The 17,595-nt window shown below is 38.4% G+C and overlaps 2 protein-coding genes across 2 annotated transcripts; both read right to left on the reverse strand.

The window, feature by feature from the left end:
- Positions 1-5,144: 5,144 nt before the first annotated feature.
- On the reverse strand, positions 5,145-12,929 carry LOC117339051. The gene is made up of 4 exons (XM_033900415.1): positions 12,846-12,929; positions 6,640-6,784; positions 6,220-6,374; positions 5,145-5,842 (listed from the first exon to the last, which is right to left on the reverse strand). The coding sequence occupies exons 1-4, from the start codon at positions 12,892-12,894 to the stop codon at positions 5,679-5,681; spliced, it is 513 nt and encodes a 170-aa protein (XP_033756306.1). The 5' UTR covers positions 12,895-12,929; the 3' UTR covers positions 5,145-5,678.
- Positions 12,930-15,326: 2,397 nt separating this feature from the next.
- On the reverse strand, positions 15,327-17,377 carry LOC117339845. Its single transcript, XM_033901552.1, has 2 exons — positions 16,510-17,377; positions 15,327-16,107 (listed from the first exon to the last, which is right to left on the reverse strand). Exons 1-2 carry the CDS (start codon positions 17,314-17,316, stop codon positions 15,556-15,558), a joined length of 1,359 nt encoding a protein of 452 aa, XP_033757443.1. The 5' UTR covers positions 17,317-17,377; the 3' UTR covers positions 15,327-15,555.
- Between the last annotated feature and the right edge of the window lie 218 nt (positions 17,378-17,595).

Genomic DNA, 17,595 nt, shown 5'->3' on the forward strand with positions numbered 1-17,595 from the left:
CATAGGAAGACATTGTCTATAACTTCATGATGTAGTTTTCTCATTAAGATTAATAGAAGGCAGAAAAATGATACAAATTGAAATGGTCTTCAGAAAAATGGCTGTTGGTCTGTTGATATCCGAGTCATACAATTAAAAAAAAATTGGTAAAAATTGAAATAAAATGGCTAATATTGTACTTTTAATTCAGACTTGAAGGTCTCACTGCTGTTGACCAGTACAGGACAGATTTTCGTTGTAAGATACATTTTAAGAAATGTGGATGATGTGATTTTTCTCTCATCTACATTTTAGTAACATACAAAATGTACTTCCTTTGATACAAATTGGACTTTTTGTGTAAATTTTACCTGAGAATTTTATTGGTCCTGTGGTGTTATTACGTAAGAGTTGATACATTGGTTTTAAGATTTGACACACATTCTAAGATTAGGTGTAAAACTACAGGTGAAACAGCTTTATCTTATTACAGTTAAGGTGTAACTGTCGGGTGTAAATGAAGTCTGTATGCAAAGGATGTGTGGAAGTCGGTGAGATGAGCCAGGTGTTTTGCAACTGTATATATTTGTATATCTTTTATATTATTTAAGTGATGCAATAAGGCCAACTCCCTAACAATTAGTTGGTGTTGGCCTCTGTATGTATGTGTAAATGTTATTTTGAGGCCAACATCAAACAATTAGTTGCTATTGGCCTCATTATGATGGAGGAGTGCAAGTTTGAGGCTCATCAAATAATTAATTGGTGTGACCAAATTGTATAGCTGTCTGATTTTGAGAGTAAGTTATCAGGAAGTGTGAGGGAACCTTTCTCCAAGCCATTGACCTAGTTGTTAAATAAACTCCTATTCTGTACATAAACTAGTAAAACTTAAATTATATAGTTGTGTTATACAAGTCTTATCTTATTTCCCCAGAATGTATCAGATTTTAATGCAGCGGGCATTTAATGTCTTATAGTCTGACAAATTGTGATATAATGGAGGTTTGTAAATTTAAATCCCTTTTATGTAGCAGTTGTTTTATTATCTGTGAAGAAGACCCAAAGAAATTTTGCCAAATGATAGTTTTGGTACCTCCTCATGACCAAAAAAAACCAGCTTACAAGAAATTTAGTTTTTAAAGGTATGTGTGCAAGAAAACTTTCTGTTTATATCTCTGCTTTAGAATTTCTGTAAAGAAAATTTGAAATCATATGGCAAAGAGTCAGTTTAATGTCTAGATGAACAGTTTTTAGTGAAGGGTTTCAACTCAGTGAGAGAAAGATATGGTGAAATTGTAGAGAGGAGGACGAGATATGATGGAGGTTGTCCCCCCTTGTATTGTGCCATGTGATGATATATATATATATTACAAACTTTATCATACAAATCTGTCAAGTTTATACATGAATCTTTTTTGTATTGTCATTATACTTTTTTGTGACAAATATGATAAATAAATTTTTTAATGATATAACTTGTTTCGTTGTGATTCTAGCAACCGGATGAAGATTAATCTTTGAATCAAAAGGGGATAAATCTCCCTCAATATAAGTACAGTCACATTTTGTGAGCGGGTCCTTGTAATTCTCAGATTTGTCATTTTCTATTATTTGTTATGGGTTCATGAGCAGTTAATTCAGTCAGTATTGGATCTTCAATAAATTATCAGCTTCATTTAACTTTAGCAGTATTGAACTGTGGCGAGTGTCGTGGATGATAAAGAAGACTCTGGTCCTGTTCTTGTACTTTTTTAATTGTCTCTTATATCTCCATACTGTTATGACCACATTTTGTTGATTTTAAGGTAGAATTAGAATAATATCCAACAACAAATCTGGAAAAGATCAATAAAATACTACATTTTATAAAGTGGTAACTTTGGTTTAAACAGTATTTTATTACCAAAATATTTACAACATATCGGTCAATATATACAACAATTTAAGTTCAGGGATCTGGCAACAAGAGTATGCTCTTATTAGAAACCATCTCCCTACATATGTGATTCACAAATGTGCTATACAAGTGGTAACTTTAGCAGAGGCGCTAGCTGGAGGGGTTCGAAGGTGCAGGCACTGGCAGACTGAACGGTGGATACTTTCAAAGTGTACTGATACATGTATTTGTTACACCAGAGGAAAGGATATGTCATCAGAGATATGTGAAATGTACGTCTCTGATGCCATGGCACAACATTTTGGGGACAGACTACATATTTCTGAACAGGATAATTACTTTTAAAAACTGTTAAAGTGCATGCTGCAATACCAAATACTGCTGTTTAAAAGACCTAGTGTATTTGGTACATATCTCTTTAAAATCTTAGCATGGATATTCATCAGCATCAGAAAATTGGCAGAATATCTTTGTCAAGAATATCCAAAACTCAGAGAGAGAAAAAATCTTGATCTTCGATGATCCCTGATTTAAGGAATGTTGGTGAAATGGGGACATTGAATTACATTATACTATAGATACATATATGTACACTGTTTTTATACAGAGCCGCTAGCTGCGAAAACGTAGCTTTGGACGACGGACGGACAATTTCTGACAGATGGTCGTGGAATATTCGTTCTACGAAGAGGAAGTTTCAGAATATTTATTTTCTGAGACCATGCTTCTCTGGGGCTAATGAAGCTATCCTTTCGGTCATTGTGCTTGTACGGTTTGAAACACGGTTGGTTGGTCGACAGGTTTTTCGTCTCGTATGTCCCATCAGGTGAGTCTCGTACCGTGCTCATTTGTGCGGTACGTTCTCAATACTGGCCAGCTCCCTGGAACAGACATGTGCTCCTCTACGTAGTATATATTGGTTCAAGGAGGGAAGCTTCATTTCAGACATTGTCAAGTGTGGAGGGATTTTCTTGTTATGAATCCAACAATTATTTAATTTCCAGTTGATGTTTTGCTGTCGAGAAGAAGGATAAGCTAATGGTTTGGTTTTGAATTTATAATCACGAAATCTTCAAATTGGACTTTTGGACTGCCAGATCATGATATGACAATATTATTATGAACACGTACAAGGCACACCGTATTTAAGGTCCTATGACATAACAAGAGATCCCAGAGGGATCTTGGCGCCCACCATTGAATGATCTTCATAGGTTCCATATCAGATTGATCTTTTCTCTACTTTTCCCTTCATTTTACTAATCTGTGCAAATTGAGACATCCCTCCAGTACTTTTCAAACAAGGGAATCCTAGCTATATAAGAAATTTGAGATTTAACGATAATGGCTGTTTGTTTGTCAGGTTGTTTTCAGGACAGACTGGTCCAAAAATGCAATACAAGGGAACAAGGGGAACCTACTTATGAAATTTGAGAAAGATCCATTCAGTACTTTGAGAAATAGCGATAACAAACTTCAATTGTCAAAATCCAAGATGGCTGCCTGTCGGCCATGTTATTTTTAGATCGGTCTCAAAATGCAATATGCATAACTAGGCACCAAGGGGAACCTTCATATGAAATTTGAGAAAGATCCATTCAGTACTTTCTCGGAAATAGCGATAACAAACTTCAACTGTCAAAATCCAAGATGGCTGCCTGTCGGCCATGTTGTTATCCGATTGGTCTCAAATCGCAATATGCATAACTAGGCACCAATGGGAGCCTACATATGAAATTTGAGAAAGATCCCTTCAGCACTTTCTCAGAAATAGCGATAACAAACTTCAATTGTCAAAATCCAAGATGGCTGCCTGTCGGCCATGTTGTTATCCAATTGGTCTCAAAATGCAATATGCATAACAAGGCACCAAGGGGAACCTTCATATGAAATTTGAGAAAGATCCCTTCAGTACTTTATCAGAAATAGCGATAACAATCTTCAACTGTCAAAATCCAAGATGGCTGCCTGTCGGCCATGTTGGTTTCCGATTGGTCTCAAATCGCAATATGCATAACTAGGCACCAAGGGGAACCTACATATGAAATTTGAGAAAGATCCATTCAGTACCTTCTCAGAAATAGCGATAACAAACTTCAATTGTCAAAATCCAAGATGGCTGCCTGTCGGCCATGTTATTTTCAGATCGGTCTCAAAATGCAATATGCATAACTAGGCACCAAGGGGAACCTTCATATGAAATTTGAGAAAGATCCATTCAGTACTTTCTCGGAAATAGCGATAACAAACTTCAATTGTCAAAATCCAAGATGGCTGCCTGTCGGCCATGTTGTTATCCGATTGGTCTCAAATCGCAATATGCATAACTAGGCACCAAGGGGAGCCTACATATGAAATTTGAGAAAGATCCCTTCAGCACTTTCTCAGAAATAGCGATAACAATCTTCAACTGTCAAAATCCAAGATGGCTGCCTGTCGGCCATGTTGTTTTCCGATTGGTCTCAAAATGCAATATGCATAACTAGGCACCAAGGGCAACTTTCATATGAAATTTGAGAAAGATCCCTTAAATACTTTCTCAGAAATAGTGATAACAAACTTCAATTGTCAAAATCCAAGATGGCTGCCTGTCGGCCATGTTGTTTTCAGATTGGTCTCAAAATGCAATATGCATAACTAGGCACCAAGGGGAACCTTCATATGAAATTTGAGAAAGATCCATTCAGTTCTTTCTCGGAAATAGCGATAACAAACTTCAACTGTCAAAATCCAAGATGGCTGCCTGTCGGCCATGTTGTTATCCGATTGGTCTCAAATCGCAATATGCATAACTAGGCACCAAGGGGAGCCTACATATGAAATTTGAGAAAGATCCCTTCAGCACTTTCTCAGAAATAGCGATAACAATCTTCAACTGTCAAAATCCAAGATGGCGGCCTGTCGGCCATGTTGTTTTTCGATTGGTCTCAAAATGCAATATGCATAACTAGGCACCAAGGGCAACTTTCATATGAAATTTGAGAAAGATCCCTTAAATACTTTCTCAGAAATAGTGATAACAAACTTCAATTGTCAAAATCCAAGATGGCTGCCTGTCGGCCATGTTGTTTTCAGATTGGTCTCAAAATGCAATATGCATAACTAGGCACCAAGGGCAACCTTCATATGAAATTTGAGAAAGATCCCTTCAGTACTTTCTCAGAAATAGCGATAACAAGAATTGTTTACGGACGGAGGGACGGACGGACGGACGGACCACGGACGCAGGGCGATTTGAATAGCCCATCAGATGGTGGGCTAAAAAAGCATGGCTGAAATATGTCCAAACACGTCTTTCCTGGTAACACCGCTATACACTATTATTTAAAATAGTTTCTGAAAGGATCGCTTATACAAGATATGATGAAAACATTTGTTCAGTAAAACAGGTCCGAAACATTTATATTACCGTGGTGAAAAACAATGGATTATGGAATCATGTTCATGATGGATACACCTTTAGACATTTCTTGGTGGGTGTTGAGGTCGGTTCAAAGATGCTATACAAAATGTGAAACAATGGGGAATTGACCGATGATAACACATCATCATATATCCAGAATTGAATCTTCGGTACTCCATCAATGTAAGATTTCACGACGAGAAACTTGTCACGGGCACCTCAGAACAAAAATAGTCAGAGACCTTTAGCTAGTTGAAGAAAGTCTTCGGTTGAACACTGATATTGAACAAGAACAAAAAAAGTTGTTCGTAAAGTTCTCTCCTGTTCAAATCCTCTCGCCTCTTCATAACAGAGAAAATTTTAGGTTTTCATGAAGCTGGGGTTTTATCACTGAAACTAGTATCTATTACCGTCCGAGTAAGGAGGGGGCGGGGACACGGATGCCTCTACCGTCATGGTCGGATTGGTCTGTCCCATCACGTCAAATGGCGGACCGCCTGCCGCCTGATTGGGTGGAGGGTGAAAAGTTTCATTACCATCCTCGCCACACATCGGCCCCACTGAAACAGCGAGAATCTATATGTAGCAACTAGTCGCTAAATACCAAAGCTTGTGCAGCGTCATATGTGAATGTCAATCTGTTGCGATGACAAACATTCATTTATCAATAACAGAGACATAGACTGGATAGAGAGATATGTCTCTGTCAATAACGATATTAAGAGTGATTTCAACAAAAACTGATCCGATATCCATTATTTTTGGTGGCCCAGTACGATTAGAGTCTCCATGTACCATCGCTAGAAACATATATATCTTCTGCCATCGCTAATTAAACAATTAAACGAGATTGACTGGTGTTTGATTAAAATCTCACACTTCCATATATGGTAACTGAATGATCACGTGAGATGTTTAACCAATCGGATATACTTACACATGATATCGCTGTTACATTCTGAAGGACAAGCTTCCATCTCGTTATCTGGTGTTAGGTCGATGGGTTTGGAATTTTTGTAAATACAGATGACAATAATAGCAATAGCAGCGATGAAAAGCAGTACACCAACGACAATGCCGGCAATCATACCACTGAAAAAATAACGAAACGAAATGGAAATATAAATCGGTATAACACGGGCTATAGACAATGCATGATATAGTTCGGAGACAATTTCCTGATCTCCTGACTTTAAGATGTATTAATGCGTTGCATTTTATTGTGAATAACAATTTTATAAAATATGTCAAGACAATGCTTCTTTAAAAACACGGAGTAGATTCCAAACCAAGGACAGTTTATCAACATTTTGTGAAATGTGATGAGATGTGTAATATTGGCCATACATGTACTTACGCATTGGTCTTGTTCTGACAACATGTCCTGTACACCGTGTAACCACAGCACCCCGCGTCACAGTAGCCATAATATGAGAAATACTCCTGGCTGTAGGAGTAAGAGTAGGTTAGGTATTGGTAACAGAAGTCCCCAGCATCACAACCTGAAATACAAAGTAGGTTATAGTACTGGCAGAGACATATATACATGTATATATGTCTCTGGTACTGGTAACAAAGACCTCCGACATCACAGCCTGAAATACAAAGTAGGTTATAGTACTGGTAACAAAAGTCACCGACATCACAGCCTGAAATACAAAGTAGGTTATAGTACTGGTAACAAAAGTCACCGACATCACAGTCTGAAATACAAAGTAGGTTATAGTACTGGTAAGAAAGGTCTCCGTCATCACAGTCTGAAATACAAAGTAGGTTATAGTACTGGTAACAAAAGTCACCGACATCACAGTCTGAAATACAAAGTAGGTTATAGTACTGGTAAGAAAGGTCTCCGTCATCACAGTCTGAAATACAAAGTAGGTTATAGGTACTGGTAACCAAGGTCACCGACATCACAGTCTGAAATACAAAGTAGGTTATAGGTACTGGTAACAAAAGTCACCGCCATCACAGCCTGAAATACAAAGTAGGTTATAGGTACTGGTAACAAAAGTCCCCGTCATCACAGTCTGAAATACAAAGTAGGTTATAGGTACTGGTAACAAAGGTCTCCGTCATCACAGCCTGAAATACAAAGTAGGTTATAGGTACTGGTAACAAAAGTCCCCGTCATCACAGTCTGAAATACAAAGTAGGTTATAGGTACTGGTAACAAAGGTCACCGACATCACAGTCTGAAATACAAAGTAGGTTATAGGTACTGGTAACAAAAGTCCCCGTCATCACAGTCTGAAATACAAAGTAGGTTATAGGTACTGGTAACAAAAGTCTCCGTCATCACAGTCTGAAATACAAAGTAGGTTATAGGTACTGGTAACAAAAGTCACCGACATCACAGTCTGAAATACAAAGTAGGTTATAGGTACTGGTAACAAAGGTCTCCGTCATCACAGTCTGAAATACAAAGTAGGTTATAGGTACTGGTAACAAAGGTCAACGTCATCACAGCCTGAAATACAAAGTAGGTAACAAAAGTCCCCAGCATCACAGCCTGAAATACAAAGTAGGTTATAGGTACTGGTAACAAAAGTCACCGACATCACAGCCTGAAATACAAAGTAGGTTATAGGTACTGGTAACAAAAGTCACAGACATCACAGTCTGAAATACAAAGTAGGTCACTGACATCACAGTCTGAAATACAAAGTAGGTTATAGGTGCTGGTAATAAAGATCTCCGTCATCACAGCCTGAAATACAAAGTAGGTTATAGTACTGGTAACAAAGGTCACCGACATCACAGCCTGAAATACAAAGTAGGTCACTGACATCACAGCCTGAAATACAAAGTAGGTTATAGTACTGGTAACAAAGGTCACCGACATCACAGCCTGAAATACAAAGTAGGTTATAGGTACTGGTAACAAAAGTCACCGACATCACAGCCTGAAATACGAAGTAGGTTATAGGTACTGGTAACAAAGGTCTCCGTCATCACAGCCTGAAATACAAAGTAGGTTATAGGTACTGGTAACAAAAGTCACCGACATCACAGCCTGAAATACAAAGTAGGTTATAGGTACTGGTAACAAAGGTCACCGACATCACAGTCTGAAATACAAAGTAGGTTATAGGTACTGGTAACAAAGATCTCCGTCATCACAGTCTGAAATACAAAGTAAGTTATAGGTACTGGTAACAAAGATCTCCGACATCACAGCCTGAAATACAAAGTAGGTTATAGGTACTGGTAACAAAGGTCACCGACATCACAGTCTGAAATACAAAGTAGGTTATAGGTACTGGTAACAAAGGTCACCGACATCACAGTCTGAAATACAAAGTAGGTTATAGGTACTGGTAACAAAGGTCACCGACATCACAGTCTGAAATACAAAGTAGGTTATAGGTACTGGTAACAAAGATCTCCGACATCACAGCCTGAAATACAAAGTAGGTTATAGGTACTGGTAACAAAAGTCACCGACATCACAGCCTGAAATACAAAGTAGGTTATAGGTACTGGTAACAAAAGTCACCGACATCACAGCCTGAAATACAAAGTAGGTCACTGACATCACAGTCTGAAATACAAAGTAGGTTATAGGTACTGGTAACAAAAGTCTCCGTCATCACAGCCTGAAATACAAAGTAGGTTATAGGTACTGGTAACAAAGGTCACCGACATCACAGTCTGAAATACAAAGTAGGTTATAGGTACTGGTAACAAAGGTCACAGACATCACAGTCTGAAATACAAAGTAGGTCACTGACATCACAGTCTGAAATACAAAGTAGGTTATAGGTGCTGGTAATAAAGATCTCCGTCATCACAGCCTGAAATACAAAGTAGGTTATAGTACTGGTAACAAAGGTCACCGACATCACAGCCTGAAATACAAAGTAGGTCACTGACATCACAGCCTGAAATACAAAGTAGGTTATAGTACTGGTAACAAAGGTCACCGACATCACAGCCTGAAATACAAAGTAGGTTATAGGTACTGGTAACAAAAGTCACCGACATCACAGCCTGAAATACGAAGTAGGTTATAGGTACTGGTAACAAAGGTCACTGACATCACAGTCTGAAATACAAAGTAGGTTATAGGTACTGGTAACAAAAGTCACCGACATCACAGCCTGAAATACGAAGTAGGTTATAGGTACTGGTAACAAAGATCTCCGTCATCACAGTCTGAAATACAAAGTAGGTTATAGGTACTGGTAACAAAGATCTCCGTCATCACAGCCTGAAATACAAAGTAGGTTATAGGTACTGGTAACAAAAGTCCCCGTCATCACAGTCTGAAATACAAAGTAGGTTATAGGTACTGGTAACAAAAGTCTCCGTCATCACAGTCTGAAATACAAAGTAGGTTATAGGTACTGGTAACAAAAGTCACCGACATCACAGTCTGAAATACAAAGTAGGTTATAGGTACTGGTAACAAAGGTCTCCGTCATCACAGTCTGAAATACAAAGTAGGTTATAGGTACTGGTAACAAAGGTCAACGTCATCACAGCCTGAAATACAAAGTAGGTAACAAAAGTCCCCAGCATCACAGCCTGAAATACAAAGTAGGTTATAGGTACTGGTAACAAACGTCACCGACATCACAGCCTGAAATACAAAGTAGGTTATAGGTACTGGTAACAAAAGTCACCGACATCACAGCCTGAAATACAAAGTAGGTCACTGACATCACAGTCTGAAATACAAAGTAGGTTATAGGTACTGGTAACAAAAGTCTCCGTCATCACAGCCTGAAATACAAAGTAGGTTATAGGTACTGGTAACAAAGGTCACCGACATCACAGTCTGAAATACAAAGTAGGTTATAGGTACTGGTAACAAAGGTCACAGACATCACAGTCTGAAATACAAAGTAGGTTATAGGTGCTGGTAATAAAGATCTCCGTCATCACAGCCTGAAATACAAAGTAGGTTATAGTACTGGTAACAAAGGTCACCGACATCACAGCCTGAAATACAAAGTAGGTCACTAACATCACAGCCTGAAATACAAAGTAGGTTATAGTACTGGTAACAAAGGTCACCGACATCACAGCCTGAAATACAAAGTAGGTTATAGGTACTGGTAACAAAAGTCACCGACATCACAGCCTGAAATACGAAGTAGGTTATAGGTACTGGTAACAAAGGTCACTGACATCACAGTCTGAAATACAAAGTAGGTTATAGGTACTGGTAACAAAGGTCTCCGTCATCACCGTCTGAAATACAAAGTAGGTTATAGGTACTGGTAATAAAAGTCAACGTCATCACAGTCTGAATTACAAAGTAGGTTATAGGTACTGGTAACAAAGGTCAACGTCATCACAGCCTGAAATACAAAGTAGGTAACAAAAGTCCCCAGCATCACAGCCTGAAATACAAAGTAGGTTATAGGTACTGGTAACAAAAGTCACCGACATCACAGCCTGAAATACAAAGTAGGTTATAGGTACTGGTAACAAAAGTCACCGACATCACAGCCTGAAATACAAAGTAGGTCACTGACATCACAGTCTGAAATACAAAGTAGGTTATAGGTACTGGTAACAAAGGTCTCCGACATCACAACCTGAAATACAAAGTAGGTTATAGTACTGGTAACAAAAGTCACCGACATCACAGCCTGAAATACAAAGTAGGTCACTGACATCACAGTCTGAAATACAAAGTAGGTTATAGGTACTGGTAACAAAGGTCTCCGACATCACAACCTGAATTACAAAGTAGGTTATAGGTACTGGTAACAAAGGTCAACGTCATCACAGCCTGAAATACAAAGTAGGTAACAAAAGTCCCCAGCATCACAGCCTGAAATACAAAGTAGGTTATAGGTACTGGTAACAAAGGTCTCCGTCATCACAGTCTGAAATACAAAGTAGGTTATAAGTACTGGTAACAAAGATCCCCGACATCACAGTCTGAAATACAAAGTAGGTCACTGACATCACAGCCTGAAATACAAAGTAGGTTATAGGTACTGGTAACAAAAGTCTCCGTCATCACAGCCTGAAATACAAAGTAGGTTATAGGTACTGGTAATAAAGGTCGCCGACATCACAGTCTGAAATACAAAGTAGGTCACTGACATCACAGCCTGAAATACAAAGTAGGTTATAGGTACTGGTAACAAAAGTCTCCGTCATCACAGTCTGAAATACAAAGTAGGTTATAGGTACTGGTAATAAAGGTCATCGACATCACAGCCTGAAATACAAAGTAGGTTATAGGTACTGGTAACAAAAGTCACCGCCATCACAGTCTGAAATACAAAGTAGGTTATAGGTACTGGTAGCAAAAGTCTCATGCTTATCTTTTCAACCAAGCTTTTTTTTTATCTATCTCACCTCGCCCGAGTCTTAGGGCCTACCACAGCGTCCGTCGTCTGTCGTCCGTCAACTTTTTTACATTTTAATCTTCTTCATCAAAATCACTGGGCCAATTATGACCAAACTGGACATGGAGCATCACTAGAGCATGGGGCCCAAAGAGAGAAATATAGCCAATTCTTTAAAACCCTTGTTCTTCTGTATGAATGCGAGGATTCTGTCCCAAGTTAGTCTGAAGCATCCTTGTTTGAAGGGAAGTCAATTTGGTATAAACGGTGAGTATTTGTCCCGGGGACCTTAGGGATGGGGCGATAAAGGAAAAATATAGCAGATTCTTCAACATTCTTGTTCTTTTGTAGGAATGCTAGGGTTCTGTTCCAGTTTGGTCTGAAGCATTCTTGGTTGAAGGTAAATCAATTCTCTTGGCCCCTGGAGCTTTATGGGTAAGGCCAAATAAAAGAAATAAAGCAAACTCTTTACATTCATTCTTCTTCATTAGGAATGAAAGTACAGTTTTGTATTTGGGCCATATTTGGTCTGAAGCATCATTGGGTGTAGGGGAACCAAGTATACTTGTATATAAATGGATCTCGATCCCAATGAGTTGGGGAGGTGGGGCACAAAAGGAATATTAGTGATAAATCCATTGGCGTACTTTTGAATGCTTTTCAACTTAACTGGCTTTGAATCTTAGTTAAAGGAATGTGTTGACGGCAATGTATGATACTAAATGATAGATCCCAAACTGGGAAATGTAATTGTAATCGAACTAGTGTTGACATTATCACTGAAATCAACCTGTGTGATGCAAGTCCTTTGGGCCTCTTGTACACATATCATGATAGTTTTATGTGGCTACACCGGCCGACAGAGTATTGTAAGTTAATTTGAATTTTATAAATTAATAGAGTATACATGTAAACAGTACCTCTCCCATAACAAGCTATATAATAAGAAATGAAAAATATTTTTTTTATATTTATCATCATGATATCAATATTATATATTATAATGTTGTTGACATACCGATCATAGATTAGACATATAGAATATTGATATGTGTAAATGTATATACATGTATAGCTACTGTACACTATAAACGGAAGCTAAGCTTGGTAGAATTTCAAAAGACGACAGCAATGAAAATACTATATTGACTTATAAGCATAACATAATAGATAAAAATACAATGACGATAAGCTGTAAAAACACATTTTAGCGAAATACTCACCTAAAATATCACTCAGAAATACTCACCTAAAATATCACTCAGAAATATCAACAGAAGATAGAGGAATGCCGTCATGGTCAGTCGTTCATTAGGCCAAACTGGAACGCGGTCTAAATAAGTTGTGTATTTAATAAAGGTCAATCGTAATCCATTGTGTGATCGACGGATAAAGGAATTAGTGAAGTATTGGTTCTTAATGGTTAAGTCTTCACCCAGATCTCACTGTGGTATTTTTATACTGGCATTGTGATCGACGGAAAGTTGCCAGTTCAATGTACACCTACGGAACTTGGGATTCGTTTGTGTTAGGAATTCCAAACAAACGTTCAAACAAAGTCTAAATAAATCTACTGCAATACCAACAGAAATTAACCTTTAAAACAAGTGTTACAGTATGTCAGGGAGAATTGTAATGTTTTTTCTTTATGTTCCTAAACATCCCAGGCTCCATTTTCGCCCTCTGATGGAGGATGGCACGATATTTCGGGTTTAGGGTATTGTATTTTCAGGTCACGTGAAAAAAAACAGAATGAGGCAATTGTAGTTGCTAGTGAGACACTTGCAGTCACTTGCTCTTCCACAAGGGCTACACACTCTTCAATGACCAAAATTTGTTTGAAGGTGCCTCTAAATTATGACTCCGTATCGCCGATACAGGTGTCCTATAATTATCACTGTGTGTCCCTTCGTCCGTCCACAAATGTTGTTCCAGTTGATAACTTTGGTATTTATTTACCGATTTACATAAAAATTTGGTCAAGATATTCAGTTCATAAAAACACACACTGCGTTAAAAAAAAAGTCAAAGTCAAAGGTCCAGGTCATCACGTTCAAAGGTCAAGGTCCAAATTTCGCATCTTTCAAAGTTCAAGGTAATCGGGTCTGAGGTCGAGGCCTTTTTATCAAAGGTGAAGGTAGCCTTCTATAGTTTTTTCACAATGAGCATTTTGTTTTGACACTATAAATCAATGATGGTTGCATTTTAACAAGGAGTCAGCTGACCAAATTTCAAGATTACTGGGTCAAAGATCAAGTGCAACTTTGGTATTTTTCATCGATGAAAAATGTGTATGACGCTATGAAGCAATATTGGTATAAAATAAACACCGTTAAACTAACAAAAATCTAGGTGACTGTTTAAGGTCAAGGTCCAATTTTGTATCTTTTTACTGAAGAACATTTTAATTGACAATCTGAAGCAAAGTTGATCAGATTCTAGCAAATTTGTCAATTGACTAAAGGTCAAGGTATTTGGAATAAAGGTCAAGGTCAAATGTTGTACCTTTATACTGATAAACATTTTAATGACAATCTGAATCCAAGTTGGTCGCATTTTAACAAGGTGTTATTTGACGAAAGGTCAAGGTCGCCGGGACAAAGGTTATGGTCCAATTTTGTATTTTATCACTGATGATATATTTGTGATGACGTTATAAAGTTAGTCGGAATTCAACAAGAAATCAACTGACTTAAAATCAAGGTCATTGGGTCAATGTCATGGTCGAATTTCGTTTCTTTTTACTGATGACCATTTTGTTATGTTATTACAAAGCAAAGTCACGGAGTCCAAGGGTTCAAGGTCAAGGTCTTTTTTTTTTTTTTAAATTTCAGTGATGAACATTTGGTTATAACAGGAAGCAAAACTGGTCGGAATTAAACAAAGATCCAACTGACCGATAGTCAAGGTCGCTGGATTATTATTATTATTTTTGTTTTATTTTGTTGGATTTATCGCCCCGTAAACAGCCAGTGATATTTTGGGTTGCGGGTTGAAATGAAACAAATAAAAACTAACAAATTCGTATAGCTCCAGCATTTAAATTTCTGTTACGCCAGCGAATCTGGAGGTGGAAGGAAACAAGAGTCACGTCATAGCTCATGTAAAATGTATATTTTTCCTCCTTGCGATCGGTTGTGAAGGCCAGATATATGGGCATATGTTTTCCTGATGATTATGGGGATATATTGCCACGAGGTGGGACCCCTACTGACTATCTGTGTTCTAGCTTGTGATGGTATCTGTGTCTGATAGATTAAAACTAGGTCGCATACTCGAATTTCATATTACCAGCAGTTGTTTAGTTTGGTTTTGATCACAAAAAACTCCCGATTACTGATATACATTGAAACCCCGGAGTTTGATGTTACAACCGGAAGTGAGTTACAGCCAGCGCAGATCAGCCTCCGCGAAGTTGTCAATACATGATCGTACAGATGAAAATATGTAGTTGAATGAATGGAATATTTGAGATTCCAAAACTCCAACAGATGCTTATAAAATACCTAAATACATTGTACTATGCTTCTTTATTTTCTCCGATAGATATATTATCATGAAGTACAATATTGGCGGTGAATTATTTTGTGCTTGACGAGTCCGTATACATCAGATACACACCTTACACTGTAAACTGTTGAAGTAACACACATTACAGTATGTTAGTTCAAATATCATTCCCGAAAAAGCGAGAGAATGAATAAATGAATAAAATTAATATCTCCGACATATTGTTTTTTTATTCGTACATAAACATATACGATGCATGTGTATTAAAAAAAAGCAATACAAATAATCAGATAAAATGTCATTAGCCTATAGGCGTATCTTGGGTTTCAATTATATTTCTGATAATTCAAAATCATTTTTTTCAGTCAGCTGTTCAAATTTTATTCTTTAAATTAAGCATTCTTGGCGAGGGTTCTCCATCGTATACATCTAAATCTCATTCTGGTCGTCTACAGTCCAATCTTCACCAGCCGTTTGCGGTCATTACATTTCTTGTCCTTTCTTGCCCTTTCTTTAGCATTGACCTTCACCTTGGCTCTGACCTTGGCCTCTAACTGGAGTCGCTCTTGTCGTTCCCGTACGTGTTGCATGGCCAGCACCACCTCCAACTTCCGCCGAACGACTCTCATGTTTTCCAAAGTGATATATTTGATGTTCCCGATTGTTGCGGCCGCCTCGTTTTCTTTGACAGGGGTCAAGGTTGTGACAATCTTTGGCATTTTTGCATTATTTGGTAGACCGTCCTCGTGATTCACGTCAACCATAGTTTTGTCATCAAGTTTAACTCGCCATAATATTGGTGTAACCTTTGAACTTTCATTGCACGATGGGGATCTTTCTGTTCTCTTCATGACACGAAATTTACTATAGAGGGCGCGCTTATCAACTTTAGGTGCACTGGCGACCTCGTCGTTTGGTGTGGCCTCGGTTCCACCGGTCATCTTACGTTTACGTGTGGCGCCATCTGGTGCCTCATTTGTCTGTGATACAGTATTGCAGTTCTGTAAAAGAAATATAACAATGGATTTATTACACACTCTATCAAGCGATCTCAATTAGGTGATTCGGTAAATAAAAGATAGCCGATAGTCTGTATGAACTATGAACTATTCTTGTAATATACGCTGACCAGGCCATTCTACCAACCTGGGCCCAGTTGTTCAAAAGGTAAATTAAATCCTGATATGAAAAATTCTGGTAGAACAATAACTTGACAAAACTTTATGAAATTCTGTCATTCTTAGTTATCTTCCCACTGGCATTATTTCAAGACGATACACTCTCAGGTTTTGCAACAAATGAGAAATGAAATTTTCACTAATCAAGAGATTAAGCGAATCACCTTTGAACAACAGGGCCCAGGCTGTAGTTCGATATACAAAAATGTAAATAAAAACAATCACCTGTGATTGAAGACTTTTGTGTTGGAAGCATCCGCCGTATAATTTGTGATTGTTCCATTGTCCCAGTCCATTGAGTTGGACATGGTACTGACTACTGTCGCGATGTGAAGTGTCATGTTTCTGTGCGGTTTGTCCGCCTCTCTGTTCGACTGTGTTGTCTGCCCATACTGTATTGCCATAGTACTCCTGGACTGCGGTTTCATTTCTCCAACTGTTGGTGCCGTTTGTCCATGTTCCATTGACGTGATGGCTGCTAACATTTACACGTGCCGAGGTGAGTGTCGGGTACGATCTGCTACAGCGTCCATTGGTGTTATTGACGTCGTGGATAGTTTGGTACGACGTATGGATCCTGTTGTAATTATTGGTGTCAGCTGACCTCTGGTTGTACACGTACCATCCGCCGGTCTGACCGTCGGAGACAATTGTCTCTCTTACATAGTGGTACCACGGGTATGTCGTCCCCATTCTGGCGAGTAGTGCAGGGTTTGATGATGGCTTGTATCCGTGATAGGTCTCAGTGTTATTCCAACTTTGGGTGTTTGACAGGTGTTGGTCGGTTGGTGTTTCAATATTGTACCTGTTGTTGTTAGGGAAGTGTTGGTCAGTTGCAGTGTTGAAACTGAAGGCGTTCGGGAGGTGTTGGTCAGTTCCAGTGTTGTATCTGTGGGCATTAGGGAGGTGTTGGTCAGTTCCATAATTGTATCTGTGGATGTCCAGGTGTTCGTGGTGCTGGACAATCCCTGTGTTGTTGCTACTGAAGACGGTTTCAATTTTCCGACTTTTGCTTTCCACTTCAGGTGCCATGCTATAACATTGCCCATCTCTGTTGTGAACGTCACGAGGTTGGCCGACTCGTTGACGAGGAATTTGCTGTTGTTAGAAACAAAAAACCTAATGGAATTCTTTTACAAAAGCAAAGTTCACTTGGTCGTTCCGATTACATCGGGAAAAAAATAGTCTGATCTGTATTATGCTGCAAAATTATATGTTTTCGCGGGGACAAAATTTCGTGTATCACTAGCACGCATTTATACCAATCAAAACTTCATTAATTCGTGACGCGTTGTATATGTATGTATTCTT

This window comes from Pecten maximus, chromosome 12 (assembly GCF_902652985.1).
Source record: "Pecten maximus chromosome 12, xPecMax1.1, whole genome shotgun sequence".
In the NCBI taxonomy this organism is placed as follows: Eukaryota; Metazoa; Mollusca; class Bivalvia; order Pectinida; family Pectinidae; genus Pecten; species Pecten maximus.